General features: G+C 39.9%; 1 protein-coding gene across 2 annotated transcripts; it reads right to left on the bottom strand.

Moving 5' to 3' along the window:
* Positions 1–4,603: 4,603 nt before the first annotated feature.
* On the bottom strand, positions 4,604–17,981 carry wnt3a (wingless-type MMTV integration site family, member 3A). Of its 2 annotated transcripts, none has more exons than XM_006786335.3 (4): positions 17,703–17,981; positions 12,757–12,998; positions 7,428–7,693; positions 4,604–7,329 (listed from the first exon to the last, which is right to left on the bottom strand). In XM_006786335.3, the coding sequence occupies exons 1-4, from the start codon at positions 17,822–17,824 to the stop codon at positions 6,850–6,852; spliced, it is 1,110 nt and encodes a 369-aa protein (XP_006786398.1). In that variant the 5' UTR covers positions 17,825–17,981; the 3' UTR covers positions 4,604–6,849. The 2 variants fall into 2 exon arrangements, with proteins under 2 accessions (XP_006786398.1, XP_087687674.1); XM_087831548.1 differs by lacking the exon at positions 17,703–17,981 and adding an exon at positions 13,368–13,437.
* Positions 17,982–19,864: the final 1,883 nt, after the last annotated feature.

The raw sequence follows: 19,864 nt of genomic DNA, 5'->3' as shown, positions 1-19,864 counted from the left end.
TAAACTGGATCACACCAAGAATCTCCTATCCCTTTATCCTGTTTAGATCCTCTAATCCCTCAGCCATTTTCCATTCTTTCTCTTTTTCTCATTTCAAATGGTAACTGTTTGGTTGTCCGGCATTGGAACGTTGAGAATTTGTCCTCTCAGTGAAAGGAAAGTAACTATACTGAAGAAAGGAAGAACAGCTTGACAGAGCCAAGAATGCTACGGATCTCTTTAAGTCCCATAATGAGATGTTTTCTCTGCTTGGAGCTTGTATTGACATGGAGACTAATGATTTCCACAAAGTAATAGATTGAGAGAGTAATGCGCAGGGGTGGGAAAGACAACACAAAGTGATTTAAGTCCTAGAATAGCCAAGATGCTCAGCTTCTTGCTTTGTATGAGATGTGAAGAACCTTAATAATATCACTTCTGTGGAGCAAACACTCAAAGAAGCGTTATTACAGAGTTTGTAACCAATGTGGAAGTCACAAACATTTTAAAAAGCTTGTGTTAATTGCTACAAAATAGATTCGGTACAGACACACAAATATGTGCACTCAAGAAATGTGAAGAGATCTTTAAAAAATGAAGAAGAAGACATGAGTTGTATGAAACTTTCCTGAGGTTCGGGACCTTCCAATTAGGGACTAATGTCATCTATATTAACCCTTCGCCCCCTCCCTGACTTTGCTTTATTGAGGGAAGGGTAAGGGGGTTGGGGCTACCTCAATAAAAACAGCACTAAAAAGCAATTACAGTGCTGTGAAGAATGGGACTTGTCAGTAATTTGCTGTCTAAAACTGAGGAGATTGCAGGTCTGGGGCCGACAGGAATTCTGAGCCTGCAGTGCAGTGTGGGAAAAGCAGTGGGAAGGCAAGCACCACCCTTTGTGAGGTAATTACTGGAACTACCAGGGGCCAGCGCCAGACCCTGCTAATGATAACCCCTCTCATCTCACCTGCTGGTCACCTCGTAATTGATATACCCAATCTCACTTACCCGGGACATGTACATAAAAATGCAGAACTATCTGAACCTTTTATCCATTTTTGTTTCAAACTGCATTGAGCAAATCTTGAACTCCTCCAATGTGAGTATTTATCTGGAGGATAAACTGATGATTAAATGCACCAAAAAAAAAAAAGAAAAAAAGGAAAGGAAAGGAAGTCAAATAAGAAACAGAAATAACATTTTTGGCATGATTTACATTCAGATATTATTATACTCAGTGTTACTTGGAACCAGGAAACTGTTTAACTGGTTTTATTTTTCCACCATTGCAAGAAATGACAGTCTATCCTGAAAGTCTGCATTCATTTCAAAGACTTTCAAGGCACATGTTTGAAACTCCCGACACAGGCAGGAACCAACTCTCACAGTTTGCATGCTCTGAAAGCAGCAACTAACTTACCAACTAACAAAAATCACAGCTTTCAGACTTTAAAGTGAAACTGAAAACCATGATGCTGCAATGACTTCTATTCTGCTGTAGATATTAAAATATGATTCCCCAGAAAGAAATGAATGCCAGTGAGAAAGATTGAGCCTGCAGCTGGAGACGCTCATCCTACCTGCTGAACTGCTTTGAGGTGCAAAGAGGTGAAAGGTGGACTAATGAGTGATCGTGTGTGCCTCCTGCTCACGCTGATCTGGACCCCTTGTTAACCTAGATGCTCAGCACTCAATTACCAGCTCATCTTACAAAAGCAGATCTAAACACATGTGGCTTCTTCGACAAACACTGAAGAGGCAAAAGTGATCAGGGTTTGTATCGCATACACATGGCTGTAGTGCATTAGTCTCCCCATATCACCCCCCCCCCCCCCCCCCCCAATGTTATCAGCCCAGCTTAACTAATGTTCTCTTGTAAGAACAGAGGTGACAAAATTCCTTTGTGAGCTTCAACAATACAAACAGGCACTTCAAAAGGGGATGAGGCTGCTTTACAGCTGTCACATCTCTTCTCGTGAAGGCTGCCCTCTTTAGAAATCTCTCAGATAAGCCATCATCCTCATCGAATGCAGGTGACACGCATTCCCCTTCGGGTGTTGATGTTAGGATGTTTCAGCATGGGAACAAAAACACATTTTTTTTTCTGTAAAAGATGATTTTTCTCTTCTCGTGATTCGAACGTTTATCCAAAAGTGGCAAAAAGTGACTGCCATTGTGTGATACGCAACACGTTAAATCTTTATTTAGAATTTAGTGGGTGAGGTGTTGGGTGAGGTGTGAGTGCTGTCAGGGTTTATTTATTTAGAAAACAGAAGTGAGAGCCATTATCACCTCCAGGGCATATGAATACATTACTTAATATACATTTTAATAGCCTGTGATATCAAGACGAGACTTATGATGTGTGTCTTAGATTCATTCATTGGCTGTCAGGCCCTGTAGCAGTACACCACAAATGTTTCTAATATCCATACATATAAAATAGTTTAACGTCTGTTCTACATCCGGACGCGCTGCTATGTTAAATGCGTGAATCCAAGGGAGTGATCTGAATCCAGAGAGAAGAACACCCAGACATCAAAAGACCGGCTTCAAAGTCAGTTACATAATGAAGCGCCCACACACTTCACTCTTCTCTGTAGCTCAATTTTGGTCTGTCACCTCTGCTGTGTACGGCCTACAAAGGACAGCTTTGAGAATCATTCTTTAAAGCGACAAGCTTTGCCCCAGAACATTTCAGGTTCATATTCTGATTTGCTAAGTTTCTAAGATTTAAATCTACCTTTAAATATATTTCAAGACAGATCAAAGATCAAATTGAGCGTATCACAATAAGGAGTGATAATCCCGAGTTACAGCTGAGCATTTGTGATTCTTGTGTTGGAATAAAGATCAAACAGATGCAGAATGAGGAAAACAGAAACTGGCTGTAACCAAAGTGTGACTTCTGTGGGAGTATTTGCATTGTGTCATGAGAGTGTGGGCCTTTGCGCCGCTCCGCTGCATATATGTCGCTCTGGTCTCCTCACAACAACGTGGCTTTATTGAGATGCATGCAGCGGTCTCGACTGAATGCCAGGGTGAAACTAAGGACAAAAACTAAAAAGAGGACACTGATTGCAATTAGGTCCATTGTCTTCCATTTATATGGTTATTGGGTGGCGGCACTTGCGGTCTGGTCGCGTCAAAGTTCTCACAGTCAGGATGCCATCTCACTCAGTGCAGCTTCTGCAGCCTCCTCTGGCAACTATCTGCTAACAATGTTCATCTCACTTGTGTGACAAAGCAGCAAGGAGGGTCTGACCGAAGGGGCTATTTCCTTAAACGAAAGCACACTGTTGCTGCAGGGCCCGAGTTTCTGTTCATCCTGTGATGTGTTTCATGTTCTCTACTCATTCACCCATTGAGCTGGTGTGAAAAATGTCAAAGGTTGCATTGTGGAATGAGCTGCCGACACCCTCCAGGCCGTTAGATAACTCCTGAACCTGGCTGGCTCCCAGGTTCATACACAACAGAGTTTTCAACGTGTCTTTATTCATTTTCAGTCACGGGGAGGGGTTTAGAAGCTGCAGCACTCTAATGAGTGTCTGAGTGCACCCGCGTAATGAGTTAAACTGGGACAGAAAGCCTAAAATATAGCTCGATGTGGAGGTGAGCACACTAGTGAATTCACATGAATGACAACGGAAGGGTATCGCTTTTTTGTGGTGCTTCCACTCTGGAGGGGGTGTGTATCAATCTTTCTGTGTGATAATAGGGTTAGATAGCACTGAGACCTGGCCTCTGGTGGTGACATTGTTGCCGGGCTCAAAGACTATCAGGGGTCCAGCAGCTGAGCTGGAACACTGGTGGGCTCTATTCACACCCAACTCCTAATCTATCTTGAGATAAGGTCTTTCTCCTCAACAAAGCTCCATCTTATTCTAAACTCTCATTACTAAGATTTTTTTTTTTGCCATTATTGTTTCTCAAAAAGCACAGCTGGCCTCTGCAGTTTCTCAAAGGAATCAAATTATGAGTCCAGCCTTATTTTTTCTTCTTTTGTCCCACGACAAATCCAAAGCCTGTGGTTGGGCATTAGGATCTGAATCTATTGGTGTTTATGACTAACTCGACATACCAAGGATGTGACTGTGATTAGGTTTTTAATTTTATGCTTAAAAGATAAATCTATCTATCTATCTATCTATCTATCTATCTATCTATCTATCTATCTATCTATCTATCTATCTATCTATCTATCTATCTATCTATCTATCTATCTATCTATCTATCTATCTATCTATCTAAAATTAATCTAGAGAGTCCCAGTCCAATCTGACCCTTTGGGGAAATGAATTGGCTGCCCTTGTTTTAGAATAGAATAGCCTTTATTGTAGTTGTACATGTACAACGTAATTCAGGGTGCTCCACACCTGTTGTGCATGTTTTTAAAATATAAGTGCATGGACAGCAAGAATAAATACCAGACAAGAGCAATATTTCATGCATTATACTGTCCTCAGTGACCACTGGCCTCTCTTCAGGTAAGTCAAAACTGAGCACTCATGGCCATTGATTTAGTAATTTCTCAGCTCTCGTGACAGATCAATGTTGACATTAAAATATATTAATAAAAATCTTCAACCACTTTTTTTTTAAATATTTTTTTTTATTTTGGTGTTACAGAGTTAACGTTTAGAAATCTACTACAGGCAGTAGGACAAACACCTGTATCCAGTCAGTGGAACAACAGAGATGAGGTAAAAAGGCTACAAGTTACAAGTCACACAACACCATTTCAAAACATGTATTTCCGCAAATATATACTTTTAATTACTAATATGTACATAGCATAAAATAAATAATTATAAAAAAACATCAGCTTTTAGAAATTCATAAAAACACAAGAACTAGTTTGTACAAAACTTTGGATTTAAAGACTTAACAAAAACAAATTAGAACGAACCAAATTATCCATACAGGCGATCACTCCCAGAAAAAGTGTACTGTAACAGCTCTTGTAGTATGAATGCTGGTTGCTGCGTAGTTTGCTAAAAATGATCTAAAATGTGAAACTGGTTATGGCTGTTTTATTGATATTTTCAGTCGTGACGTCATCGAATCCTGGGTGGTTTTGAACTAAACGCCTGAGACGTAGCATTACATTAGCTGTAAACATTAATGAGAAACTCTACACACTCCTCCACAGTGGAGGCAATCAGTGAAACGCACTTTTCATAAACTTTATGTAACTTTCTGTCTCAGCTTTCAGTAGTTTTATATTTTCCACATAAGTAAAAATAATTTTTTATTTTGTATTTCTTCTCAAATTAAGAGAGCACAACGTGTTTCATCTTTGCCCTGATGTTTTAGCATGACTACAAGGTAACAGATGACTAAAATAACATATTAAACTCTATTCTGGTCTATTTGGTTAAACTGTATGCAAAAATTAGTAAAACTTCACATTTTTTTTTAACCCAAACTACTTATAATAGATTTCTTTCACAGAAAGAATCAATACATGCCAAGAATAAACATATTAAACAGACAGACAGACAGACGAGGACAAACTGTGTGTAAGGACCTAAACACGTACACATATTATCGTAGCAGCATTAAAACAAAGGAAGTATTGATAGTTTCAGTGATGCTGCTTGTTGTTTAGTTTGGGAACAAAAAGCCACGGCTGAGGATGATCGCATACACATGTTTTGGTCATCACATTACAGCGACTGCAAATTACACTGCAATATTGAGAGCTTATAAAATACAGCTTTGTCTGCTTTCTTTTTTTGCTTTTCTTAAATTACCATATGTCCTGTGTTTACCAGGGAGTACGCTTCTATTTGATTAAATATCAAAGGAAAGGAATATTATATGTGTATATGGGAATACACCTTTAATAAATAACAGCTTTCCCCACACCGAGTCACGTGGCACATCACTAATACTGTTAAGAATAAGGAGAACATGCTTCATATTCATCAATGGTACTGACTATCACAGCCTCAATTGGTGGATGGGGAGGCTCTTTTCTGGTCTTTGGTCATAACTCTTGATGGGTTTTTTTGATCCAGGTGTTCTCTGGCCTTTCAGGACATGTGCAGACTGCGTGCTATATTCTCGTTTTGCCGACGCTTGTTGGATGTGGCTTCCTTTCTACTCGCGAATAAAATTAGTGGTTTAAAGCAGATATTAACTGGTTAGCTTAAGAGATTGAGAATGTAAACACGTCACAGCAAACAACTACATTCACTCAGGTGCAAGTGCATTCTTACCCAAACATCAGTAACATATAACACTTTGTAAAAGAAACACTCACGCACACAATGATCGTGTTAGTGTTCAAAAATACGTAAAAAAGTAGTCATGTCGAGGAGGAGAAAACATGGTGTTGAGTGTCTGATCATGTGACCTGCTCACAACTCTTGTTACCTTTCACTGCAAAAACAAGAGATGATTAAACATTGAAGGAAACGTTCACTTTCAACGAAATGCCTTTTTTTTAATGTTTTTTTTTTTGCCTTGCAGATTTGAAAGCTTTGGCAGTGCTGGACTATTCTTGATTAAAAGTAACTACACTGGGAAAAAAAATCACCAATATGGTGTTTGTCAAGTTCTCCTTTCCTACATCAGGACACCTTTTTCATGCTCGGTACGGATATCAACATTATTGCCATCATCACAACTATCCATCCATCAGGGTGATGTCCGTGGACTTTGACACCTACTCAGCTGTTTCAGTTAATTTAGGCAGAGACTCACTCTTTGTAGCATCAAAACAAAAACACGAGGCAGTTGTGTTTTTGTCCGCGCACATGTCACAGAGCTTTACAGTCTCTCTGGTCTTGCAGGTGGGAATCTGCATTTGTTCTTCAACCCAGTGAAGTCATTATGTTTTGGTGAGAAAAGACGAAAACCTCTCTATTTGCAGGTGTGCACATCGTACACCCTCACGCACTCTTGACAGCTGACATAGCAGCACCAGTGGAAAATACAGTGACACTTCTCCTTTCTTTTCTCAGTCCTCGTGTTGTGGCCTCTGCCGCAGCACAAGAGGTCACACCCGTCTATGCCGTGGGACGTCAGGTTGCAGATGCGATCCCGAGTGCCAAAGGAGCCGGTCTCAGGATTGGGGTCACAGAAATTGGGTGAACTTTCATAATAAACCAGGTCGCGCTCTGTAGGGGGTTTGAAGTAGTTGTACTTGGGTCTCAGGGTCTCCACCCATCCACGGGACTCCTTATGTTTCTCAACCACCATCTCAGAAGCGCTGTCATACTTGTCCTTCATGTAGTCCCCAACAACTCGGAAGTCAGGCTGAGACCACCAGCATGTCTTGACCTCGCAGCTGCCAGAGAGTCCATGGCACTTACACTTCAGAAACATGTTGTCGTTGAGAGACTACAGATTAAAAAAAAATAAAGTTTAGTTAATATAGCTTTTAAAAGCAGAAGAACTGCTACCACAGACACAGCAAAAACACGAATAAGAGAACTAACCATTCTCCCTGCTTCATTGTTATGGCGGTTCATTGCTGAGCGTGCGTCAGGCCGATTCTCTCTTGCATCAGCAAACTCCCGGGACACCATGCTTCCAAACTCCAAATCCTCACTGCAGCCACCCCACTTCCAGCCCTCACCAGGGGGCCCTTTGTGACGTGTATCACATCCACAGATGTTGGCTGAACCCTCGGCGCAGGCACGGGTCACCGCAAACGCCACTCCCGCCGAGGCAATAGCGTGAACAAAAGCTGACTCTCGAGTGGCTGGAAAGACAAAGACAGACAAGGATCACTTGGATAATGTATCTCTTGAGTATTTCCAGAATTAAATTTATATTAAATTTAAATAAAAATTAATAAGAAAGATATAGCTTTAATACATACTATATAATATATACAATGTGTAAATTTAATAAGATGTAACATATGCTGGCAGCAAACATCTTCAACCAAACAAAACAAGAAAGCATCAAACAAACTAAGTAGACCTTTACTCCTGTCTGCTGCTTGTATTTGGGTTGTATCTACTATATCGCAACAGTGTGTGGGTTAATTTAACCAGACATCAATCGTCCTGTCTCTAAATAAGGCCAGCAAGGCCTCTGCGTCTCTGTCTGACATAGCTAACTGATGAGTCAGAGGGATCAGGATCTTCCAGAGAGATGAGAGGAAGAGACGGGCCTGACAGGCCTATAATTAAGAGACTCAATTAAGCTTTTGAAAGGTTAGGAAACAGCCTCACACTGAGGGGACAGCTCATAGACACAATATGGAGATGGGTCTTTAGCGAACAGATATACCATTCCAAAAAGGGAAAGACTTTCCTTCTATCCTTTCCTTGTCAGCTGCTTTAACATGAATCATTAAGACGGAGTGGTTGCTTTGAATATATGTACTTGTATGGTCTTGCAAAAACACAAGCAAAGACAAAGAAAGAGAAGAGACAGGATGAAGTGGAAACTTCAGGAGTAAACATGAACTGAACACACTAAAGATAAAAAAAAGAGTAAAAGAAATGGTTTAAGATCAATATTGAAATCTTGCACTGTCTGTGTGAGATGTGTTTGAGTATGTGTTTGATAGAAACAGTGCACGTTTCTGTCTGAAGAACAAAAAATGATAAAGAAAGAAAGAAAAGAAAAAAAAGTAAAGGCATATAAAGCTGAGGGGAGAACGAGCTCCTCCCTTACAGCAGGTTCCAACCAGTTCCAGGACTAAAGGGCATTAGAAACAATGATGCAAGAGAAAAGGTCTACTGGCATCCCTCACCACCCATTTCATTACCACTACTGTATACACACAAGGTTACTAATGTTCAAATACATTTGAACTAATGCTCTCCTTCCTCAAATCCCACTTTGTGAATCCAACACGTTTCTTTTTATTTGGTGTTGTTTCATTTTCATGAAAAGTCAAAGTAGCCAAAGACTACGCCATGAAGGAACTGTCTACAGTGATTAATTACACATCACCATGCTTCATCTAAAGCTGACTGAGCATGAGCTTTGTTTTTTCAGTTTGAGTGAATATCTAAGGTGTTTGGCTTACATTACATCTGAAGTGACTTAGAAAACAGATTTAATTTCAAATGCCAAAAAAGGATTTTGGAACTAACATTTGTGTCTGAAAATATCTTTGAACATACTTCTGTGCTACTAAAAAAAAGCGCACAGTCATCAGCATAGATATTCTGTGAACTTGTCATAAAATTATGTGAGGGGAGTGAAATGTTGTGTGAAATAGTCAGTGGAGAAGGATTGAAGCACACGAAAAATATCCTGGCATTTCTGTGTGAAATAATAGATTTCTTATATAGTGTCTACAATTTTTCACAAGCTGCTTTACAAGATCTTCACAAAGCCTGGTGTTATCAAATGAAAATGCATTCAAGAAAATGGAAATATCTCAAAAATTTTGAAGAGCTTTGCTTAAAATTTCCCACATTTGCCCCACCTGCAAGCTTCTGATTCATCAGATTACCTTTTTTGTTGATATTGACTATAAACATACAACACCTTTCACAAAATTGTCTCACATTCTGAATTTAGTTTCGATGGTATGGTATCACGGTTTGTGTGTGGCCCATTTATACACGACAGTAAAAACTCACTGGAAGGTACTAATGAAAACTTAATCAGAACAATAACCCATTTTTTTAAACGCATGTTTTCATTTGGATTTAAATCCACCTCTGACAGCATTCACTGTACCTGGAAACTCCACCTGTGACATTAGCTTCATTGCTTTTCCTTAGTTTTATGACCAATTTGTGGTATTTCTTCTCAGACAATGCTTTTCCACCAAACTTTGCCAGACTCTGGCAGGCCAAGCGGTCCCTACAACCTGCTGGGGGGTTGAATCCCCTATTGTGTTGCCACTGTCACGCTGTGTTAGTCCCACAATAGCCCCAGATATTTTATATGAAATTTGCCCTGGCTAGTGATTAGTGGGGACCAAGTTAAGTCATAGCAACAGAGAACTATGCATTGGCTGGACCCTGCTTGTCGGCAGACAGGGAAATCCCTATTCAAATGGTTTAATAAAACAATCTAAAGGGCGTGTGAATGGGGAAAAGCACTTTTTCTCCTGCTTAATCTCATGGTTGCGAAGATATTGTGCTCTGAGCAGTGCCCAGCAGGGAGTGGGGCTAAGGTCCCCCCATCAACTCCATTTACCACATCCCTTCTTTCTTTCTTGCACAGAGTTAATGATATACTGGTGAGCCAGCTTCCCTCCCCCAGCATGGAGAGACATACGTCTCATGAAATGCAGAGACCTTTTGGCTCATCCTAAATAGTTACTCTTTCTCATCCTCAGGTCATAGGTCACAACCCACATCCCCTGGCCTTTTCCTGGTTAGTTTAGATGGAACCTAATAATTTAGATCAATTTAGGTATCTGTATTTCCTAGGAAACAAAGCATCCTGGCCAGTGCAAACGTGCCCACAGTGAATGAAGACAAGCTAGAACTACAATAGTGTCAAACTTTTCAGTATCGCTAACAAATTACATAATAGGAATTTCCAGTAAACTTCATTATCTTCAAAAAGAAAAATTGACTTCCTGTACGGGTGTTAAGACTTGTGAAACTGTGACTGTCCACTTTTTATAGCAAAGAAACCTAATCCCATCACATGAGTCATAAACTGGAGACTGATTATACCCATATAGCAGTCAGGTTTTCTGTAAATACCAAGAATGCCGAAATAGCTCTGGGATCGGCTCTGCAGACTGAGGAACACCTGTGCAGCTTTCTATTACCTTTCATCACAGGCAGATTCCAGTGGTGCATGTTTTGACACTTTAGTTAATGTAAATTAATGAGCACTGACGCAGACATAGCCTGGAGGCAGGGGTGTGGAGAAAAAAAGAGGTTTAGACCATGTGTAAGGAGAGAACATGATATAAGATATGCCTTTTTCTAAAGTAATAATACTCTTAGATGACTGTTTGTGTGGTCAACTAATGTATGTTCACACTGAGTAAGAGCATTTTTATGTGCATATAATGTAACCCATTAAACTTATCTTCAAAATGCACAACCTGTTCATTTCAATTGATTTTTTAGTTGTAGTTCAACTCCATTTACTACATTGCCTTCTTTTTTGTAAAGGCTTTACTCCTTTAGTCCCTCTTAATCCACTTCTTTAAAACAAACTTCTAATGTTCTCAGTGGAGTTGAAGTGGACACGGGCAGTGATGCACTGAACTGACAGTAACTAAGCCTCTGTAGCAAATAAAGGTGCCTACTCTTCCTTTCAAATCTGGCAACAAAAAGGAAGGAGGAAACTGACTAACAAGAATCTGAATTTCAGACAAACTGACACCAGTGAGGACAATGGCCTGGTTGCATGGACAAACACTAGCATCAATCAAATCCAATGAAATGGAAGCTCTCTCCTACTAAGTCCTATCAAAGGCCTGTGAGCCCCTGAGCTAGTCTCCTCAGCCTTTGACAAAGGCACTTAATCCAGCCACTTTGACCTCTCACATTATTAAGGGCCTGAGTGACCTTAATCCAATCAAAATGATTTACTAGAGCCCAGTAGCCGCCTTCTCTTTCCAGTCAGTACCCCTGCAATTTAGGCCTGGGAGGGGATGCAAAGGGAAAGACGTGGTGGCATTTTGCACCACAATAGCAGTGGGATTGAGAACCCCTATCGTTAGCCACCTACTTCAACTCCAGCCTCCTCTATCAACTGGCTCAAGAGTTTATTAAAAGCAATTGCCCTACGTGACCCCCGGCCCCCTTGTGTTTACATCAGTCTTCCGTAAACTAGATGATGAGTTTGGATCATGACCCTCAGCCACTGGGGCCTGCATGCATTCTTGATTTTAACTCATTTCAGAAATCAGGAAGAAGAATTCAACTATCCAATCAAAGTGTGAATCTGATGTTTTGGGAAACAGTCTCATTTGCTTTCCTGCTGGGAGATGGAATAAAGTAAAAAGATCACACTTATGTCTGCACACTAAATATTGCACTAGCCCCTCATTAATTACTAAGAAATATTTCACTCTTTAACATTTTTATTATGATCAACTGCATTAACTATTAAACATACACATATATCATCTTTCTTTCTTTCTTGGTTTTATGGCTAGTTTTCTGGGCAATGGGGATTTCTCTTGCCTGAGCTCACAATTAGACACATGCCTGAAAATTATCACTGCATAAGCTAAAAATGTATTTTGGAAAACCTCTATGCTTCAGTTCAGTTCATCTCTTGGGTAAAGTACATCAGAAGAAAATACCAGCAATCACAGGGGATCCCCTCCTAAAGAAAACTCCAACAAGACAGAACTCACTCGACTTAGGCTAATCGTGTACATCGTTGCATGCACGCAGACCCCCGAGACTTGTTCAGTCTAAAGTCTATTTAAACAAGGATTTGAATCAGCATAATGAATGATGCATGCTGGGAGTGCAGCTCTTCTAATGCAAATATAAGACAAAGGGAATATAGAATTGTTAATGGGAGAGTTAATCAGCAGAGAGACATAATAAGTCACTTTTATTGCTCTTTTTTTCAGTCGGTTTAAAGAGCTAAATACTTCCAAGAACTTTGCAGAGATTAAGACATTCTCAAATGCATATTCAAAGACAGTGGAGTCATCATAAGCTAATAATACTACTTTACTCTAGTCATCTTTTCCTGTCAAAGAAAGGCATAGTTTGGTTTTCTTTCTGCAAAAAGTGTTGCCTTCTTTTTACTGATAAGTGGCATTTCTTCAAGAAAATATCTTTATAGACTTAAGGACTCTACAAATTGCTGTTTTTGACAGAAAAGTAGCAGGAAAGAAAACTGTGTGCTTTGTAACATTACCTTTATCTAACACTGGACCAAAAATGGCCAGACTGTCATTGATCGTGGTGCAGTTCCAGCGTCGGCCTCTGAACTGGTGCTGACACTCCTGGATGCCAATCTTCACCCCCTCAGCCACACTCGGCATGATTTCCACATAGTTCCGGCAGAAACGCAGCTGCTTGGGCACCAGGCCTGGTATGCTGCCACAAAGGATAGGTTGAGTGCCCAGTGATGAGTACTGGTGGCCAACTGCTAGTGACCTACAAGCAGAAAGGAAGTCGTGTTGTCAGTGCATTTGGATAATTATATCTTATCTACCTATCTGTCTGCATCTTTATCTACTGATATAACACCACTCAAGTGGGGGACTAATTTCCCTCCTGGTGCAGTGTAATTTTACGTCTGAGTACGTTTGATTGTGTGTGTTTATCTTTCTGTATCAGATGCTACCATTAGACGTCCATTCTTTATCCCTTCAACTACCCTCTCTGCAGGCACCTGGCCTTTGTGTGTATTGAAATTGCAGCCCTGCAGTCTCAGAAGCAGGCAGTGTTTCTGTTTAAGATGAAAGTCCGTTATGCATCCAGAGGTCTTCATAGACCTTAAGCTGACAACTTGGAAAACTGCACCTTGTTATTAAGTGTCCGCACACTTAACAGGCCTTCAGCTTAGGGTAATAAGAGTGCAAACCCTATGCTGAAACTTCAGAGAGTGTATTAAGAGTAACGCTGAACCTCCCCTCCTTTTTTCTTTTGAGGAAGGTATTCTGGGATACAACAAGTGCAAACTTGGTTCACTGATTACATCTCTCTCTCTCTCTCTCTCTCTCTTGCTCTCTCTGTGCCTGTATTGCTTTCTCTTTGTCTTTATTTTCTGTGTCCTCTCAATTAAGACTTTTAGCAGGTAGTAATCACAGATATTGGATATCCATTTTATGAATGACCCATTTTTAAGAAGGACTTAAAAAGACGCTGCAGGGTGCTTGTATGGCCATGTTTTGGAATTTCCACATCGCACAAAAGGCATACTGATTTATGCCATTTTGTTTAAAGTTTTATATACTTTTCTTAGGATTCTAATTAAGGAGTGCAAAAAGTGTGGGAGGCTGATTCGATTTGTCTTTAGCCTAAAAACAGCAAAGCTCTGCCCCTCAATGACTTAAAAAACAGATTTCCAAAGCAAATCAAATATTTACTTCTGGCTTATAATTCTTCTCTTCTACCAATATAAAAGCAGTTAACAGGTTTGAATTTGGATTCTGAACTCTCCATTTAAATACATTTGATTATATATCTATCTATAAAAATTAATAAATTGGCCGCAGCTTGGTGCAGAAGTCAGCCGGGATAAGCTGGATAGAAGCATAGATGGAAAACAGATGGATGAAAATGACATTTTTTCTTTTAATGCATGAATAACTGGCCTGCAGTAATTGTCTTCTATGGTAAATTATCAAATCAGCACTTTGACTCTTTCATAATGGCACAGAACAGCCAAATTATTGAATAGCACAGTTCCTGTTATCTTTGGCAAATACCTTTTGGAGTAGCTACAAAGTAGCTTGCTGGCAATCAAGACAAGCCCTTAATTTACATCAACTGTCTATTAAGGACTGAATGCTGGAAGGAGTGTTCAGTTTGTCATCCCCTGGGCGATGCTGGAGTCATAATGGTTAATGTAGATTCTCTATAAATGCAGCTTAAGAGCAGGTGTGCAGTGTTTTGCTTTGCAGTTAGCTCACTATCTGCTGACCTGTTCACTGCTGTTCAAGGACTAATCGCTGATCAAAACAAGATTACCAAATTCCTGACTTTGGCCCTCGGGCAGGGTTTTTTTTAACCTGAAGAAAAGAAAGAGCCTCACAGTCAAATGACCCCACATGTTGACGGTTTCTGATGGCTTTCATCGTACCAACCTTTAATACCTCAATTAGGTTTTACATTCAAAGGTTGATTTTCAGCTCTCTGTAATTATTAAGGATGTCTGCCAGGTGTCAAAGGTGCTCCTGAGCCATGAACTGACCCAATAAGTTACTCCTGTAATTTCTCCCAAGAAAACATCAAAGCAATGAGTCACATTGGTTTCAACAGAATTTCTTGCCTAATTTCTACAGACTAGACCAGCCTAATTCATCATAAATGAGACAGCCAGTAAGTGAGCAATGGCATGCTTCAGAACATATCGCATTTATCTGCCTTTTGTCTGCTACAAACAACAATACATAAGGCAGTTTCCTACTACAATTGACCCCTTTTTTACTGGTGAAAGTTCATCACCCAAAAAGAACTGGTACAGATGTTCGGGTTAGGAGCAGAGCTCTCTTTTTCTAATGGATATGAAGGGAGTTGTCAGTTGTAGTTCTTTCTCTGTGTCTTCTTGAACCTGCATTCAAATTTTTTTGGCAAGTGTGCATCTCAACAGCAAGTAATCATGAAGGTCAGTGGCAATATCATCTTGGGAAAACCAGCAACAGGGTCCTTGTACTCACACCTATGAGGGTCAGCAGAGGTATTTCTGCCCAGTCACTGTCTTGAACTGTACCCCACAAGCTCAATGTAAGTCAGTGTGCTTAGGCTGCTCGGCTCAAGAGTCTCCATGCCTGTCTCATTGGGGCTGAGTAATCCCTGCCACCTCTGTTCTGTGTTAGGAAATGGCCCGTGAGAGGCGGCGGGGCATGTTTCACCATGGATGATTTATGATTTTTTAAGAAGTTATTGCACAAAAGACTGTGTTGTTGGATACTAATTCCAACAACTATTTTAAAATACCTGCTGTATTATTTAGATTTTAGGTATTTATTGAGTCTTGGCAACTTTAATCTCTTTAATTCTTTCTAAAAAAAAAAAAGAAATCCACTGATTTTCTCCTGCTTTGCAGAGATGTTGCACATGTGATGTTTAGTACAACTAATGAGGAAACACAGGATTCACTCATGCTCTTAAGGCTATTGTTTTCAAAGGAGCACCTTAGTGATGACTGTTACAGATAAATGCTTAAGCAAAATATATATGATGTATATGACTTTTTGCCTCAGTACAAAGTTTCCCCCACTCATCTAAGTTTATCCAGTACAGGTTTAATGCATATTTCAGCAAGCCCAAGCAGGGTGCCTTAGAATTACCACTTTACTTGTGGGCCCTGAGGCCTTGGAGCCGACTTTGACATCAAGAGAATATGTTTGGGAAAAGGAATGTGCGGCAAGCTTTCACCTCCAGGTATTTATCTTCTAAGGTGGGGTGGACCAGTGAAGAAGGTGGTGGGGTGGCGGGTGCAGCCAGGCTATGTCATGGCAGGTCGAGAATAGACAGACATGAACCTGTCTTAGTGCAGAGCCGTATCCCCAAGAACGACTGCGGTGCAGGGGTTGAGAGTGATGCAGCTCCCATGGCTACTTGAAGGCAAGCTTCTGTCAGCAAAACATCGTAAGCTGCTTTTCACAGAAGGTCTAGATCATAGATGGCTGGCATGCTGTTAGCAAACGGAAAGACAATGCAGGCATACTAAGTGCAATCCCAAAGGAACCACGTTATTTGACTTGGGATGAGTTGCCATGAGACAGAAAAATCACTCAAGTAATCTTTCAAGTTAAAAAAAAGTTCAGCATTGTGTCAGGAACGAAAGAACTGAAAAGTGATTTCATGAGTTACTTTTGCACTTAGACATTATTTGTATAGGCGAGGAGTGATGCAGCAAAATTTGCTTCCATTATGTTTACCCCTGTTGTTAGACCCTTATATCACTGGCACCCTCCAAAATCAAACAATCAACACAGAAGTTAGCTCTGGGCTTGCTGCAGGGTTTCAGCTATGACAGAATGGAAAACTGTTCTTCCATTGTGTCATTCATAATAAGCTCCACAAAAAAAGAAGAAAGAAAACTCTTATGAAGGGTGAATTTCAAGGTGTTTGCCAAAGTACCAAAAAAAAAAAAATGCAAAACTTTATCTTGCACTGGCATCAAATAAATAAAGTAAACCAAACATTAAAAGAAAATTAATAAAAATGTAGTTTGTGAAGCCCCCCACCTCATCTCTCCATCCCGAGGGCCCACTTTTATATCAGGATTTCCTTCCAGCTGAGCATGTAATTAGTTTCTCATCAGTCTTACCACCAGGGGACCCATTAAGAAAAGTAGATTAAGTGTCCTCCAAATATTGAATGATTTATTAGAAATCAGGCAGATATATATATATATATATATATATATATATATATATATATATATATATATATATATATATATCTGCCTGACTTCTAATTTCTAAAAGTGCTTTGATAACAGCTAAGACTGATGGATGAAGCTGAAATATTACAAAAGAGCACAACATACCAAAATACAATTATCCTGTAGTTGTTTTTTGTTTTTTTTTAACTAATTACACTATCATAATTTTAACGCAGCTCTGCTCTGCTTCATTAATGTCAACGTCACGCATTTGGTTCTTTTTGGCATTTACATGGCAGAAAGACTGAAAAAACGAAGTCGGGAGGTAAGTGCAAAAATGACAACACATGGCAACATACAATGACAACATCACCATCACCATGCACACACACATACACACACACACTGGACGCACGAGCACACATAGACACACGCTTGCAAGCACATAAAGTTTGCACCTGCTGCATTCTGGAGATCAAAATTGCTCCCGATTTGCAAAGTTGCACGTTTCATTCATCTCTTGCGTTTACAATTCAGCCCATCCTTTCGCCTGTATACTTTCGGTTTCCATGGGTTACTAAATGTCATTTTAATGACCTGATTAGAAAGTCACACTGTGCGTGTCTTATAATATTATAAAAAGTAACGTTAAAAGATCACCGTCACCACACGCTAAAGCTCTGCAGCTGACAGACAAGCAGTCACAACTATAACAACTCAAAATTACAGGTCATCCACAATCCCCGCGTGTTTTTTAATGTGTCACTATTTGTCCGGGAAATAATGAAAATTAAACTTACCACCAGATAGGATAGCTTGCCATGACATGCGTAAGCCCACAGAGCAACAGGAAACATCCAAGGTATATCATCCTTAAAGTTTCGTAAAACATCTCAAGCAGAATGCCTACATGCGCACTCATCCGCGTAGGGATTTTAACCGAAGTACTAAGAAAAAAAAAAAGAAAAACAAAAGACGAAAACGAATCTGCACTGGCAATTTTTTATTTCTCTTCTCCAAAAGAAAAAAAAAAGAAAGAAGAAAAAATCAGAGGCAACTCTCTCTTTCGCGAGTGCTCGTGGCAGAACTCTCAGAGCCAAATATTAAAAGTTAAAAGCCGCTTGCTTTTTTTTTTTTTTTTTTTTTTTTTTTTAGGACCCAATCAGCAGGTATTGCCAAAGGGGGAATTCTGATGATATGTTCCCTCTGTTGCCTTGTCAGGCAGCTTGAACTCAAACACCAGAATGAGCTAATTTTAAGATGTGTTTTAGTGCTCACTGAGAATTGCTCGGCATTAGCATGCAGCGTGTGTGTGATATATAATGTTGTTTAAAGGAGAGAGGGAGGGTCTGAAGGTTTTTAAATAGACATCGGAACCCCTGTGGATTGCGTAGCTATAACAACCTGTCCGGATTTCACTCCCTGGCTTGAAGCTTCTAAAATGCAGAAATAAATATGTGTGAATTGCTTCAGACCATAATTAAGCCTCTCCAGTCCTTTATGTGCGCCTCTTTGTCATGAATGTAAAATTAGAGGTTTGGAAGTGCTTCTAACAAGCTGAAGGGTTGGCTTAATTTAATAAATCTGGTCATAATAAAAATAATAATAATAATAGCAAAAACATTTTTTATTTAAATTCCCTACAAATAAACAGCTAATATCTTTTTTATATAGTTTAAAATCTGAAAAATATATAAAACCTCAGGATTTCTGTCAGCAGCCTATAGTTTCTGAAATTGTAAAATGTGAAAACGATGCTCTAATTTTTATTATTTTCTTCATCAGCCGATAAATTAGGCGCACCTTGGCGTTTAAAAGCCACTGATTAGCAAAGTTTTCTTTTATTCTCAAAAGGTATTACCTCATCCACTTCTAATGCTACACACTTAAGAATATTACTATCTGTATGATGAGCTGTCAGATTGCCATTCCAACGAAAATATCCGATGAAATTGGCCGCAACACTGACTCTAAAAAGCTGACTGTAGGTTTTTCCCTTCTCAGTGTCAAGTGGCTGTTGATAGCTGATATGAGGTGGACCGGTCTTTTGTCTATAGGCAGTGATGCTTGTCGTTGGAGTTAAAAAAGGAAGAAAGGAAAAAGCTGCCTGTTGTGCAATATCAGAGACTGGTGACGCGATACAGAGGGGGGAACAAATTCACTACTTCAAGTTTTAGTTAAGTTCAGTCACTTCAGTGCTTTAGTCAGCACCTGTCGTTGCTATGAAGATGATCGTAACTACGAGAGTGGTGAGTTCAGTTTCAGTAAACATCCACATGCATTATTATTGCTTTTTTTGGAATTTGGGGGGAATTTGTTCAACATCAGAAAAAATTAAAAAACTGGATTAATGTACGGCAGCTTCAGCTGCAGCAGCATCAACACATGCCCAGCCATGGATTGTTTGATAGCTGTGACTACCCTGTACAGAAAATACGCTTGCACAAAGTGAAGGTTTTATTTGCTTTACTGCACAAATGCATCTGTTCCATGTGCGTCTTGCACACTTTCTTACGGTCTCCACACCGTCATACTTGGTCTGCTGCAAAATAAGTATACCCGGTGCGTTCATTTTGCCATTCCCTGGCCGGTTCAGTGACTCGTTAATTGGCTACACAGTGGCCACTCAGCTTTGCCTGCCATTATTTTCTAATTTCCTCACGTTGCTGGCAAACCGAAGGCGCAGAAGGCTGAAGGCCAGCGCAGAACGAAAAAAACACCTTTAATGGGGTCGAAGACTAGATGTTACCGCCATCTAGTTGACATCGTTGTACATTGCAAGTCAAGCAAAGGATAAGCACATCTTTTCAAATAAAACTAACTTTACAACATCTACTGCAAAACCATTATCACTTAAGAGTTGCAGCTTCTTCCTCCTGGAATCATCTAAAACTGAAGGAGCTAGTCTCACTTGATGAATGTAAGGCAGCTTTAAATGACTTGAATGCAGTTCAAAGTCTGT

This window comes from Neolamprologus brichardi, chromosome 18 (assembly GCF_056152115.1).
Source record: "Neolamprologus brichardi isolate AB-2024 chromosome 18, ASM5615211v1, whole genome shotgun sequence".
Lineage (NCBI taxonomy): Eukaryota > Metazoa > Chordata > Actinopteri > Cichliformes > Cichlidae > Neolamprologus > Neolamprologus brichardi.
This window is presented reverse-complemented; position numbering and strand designations above follow the sequence as displayed.

What these genes read in the sequence shown, in the direction of transcription:
- wnt3a (XM_006786335.3), bottom strand. Translation starts at nt 17,824, where the DNA reads ATGAGTGCGCATGTAGGCATTCTGCTTGAGATGTTTTACGAAACTTTA. An exon ending in GCAAGCTATCCTATCTGGTG is followed by an intron (nt 12,999 to 17,702) that starts GTAAGTTTAATT and finishes TTCTGCTTGTAG; the next exon opens with GTCACTAGCAGTTGGCCACC. An exon ending in ACAATGAAGCAGGGAGAATG is followed by an intron (nt 7,330 to 7,427) that starts GTTAGTTCTCTT and finishes TTTAATCTGTAG; the next exon opens with TCTCTCAACGACAACATGTT.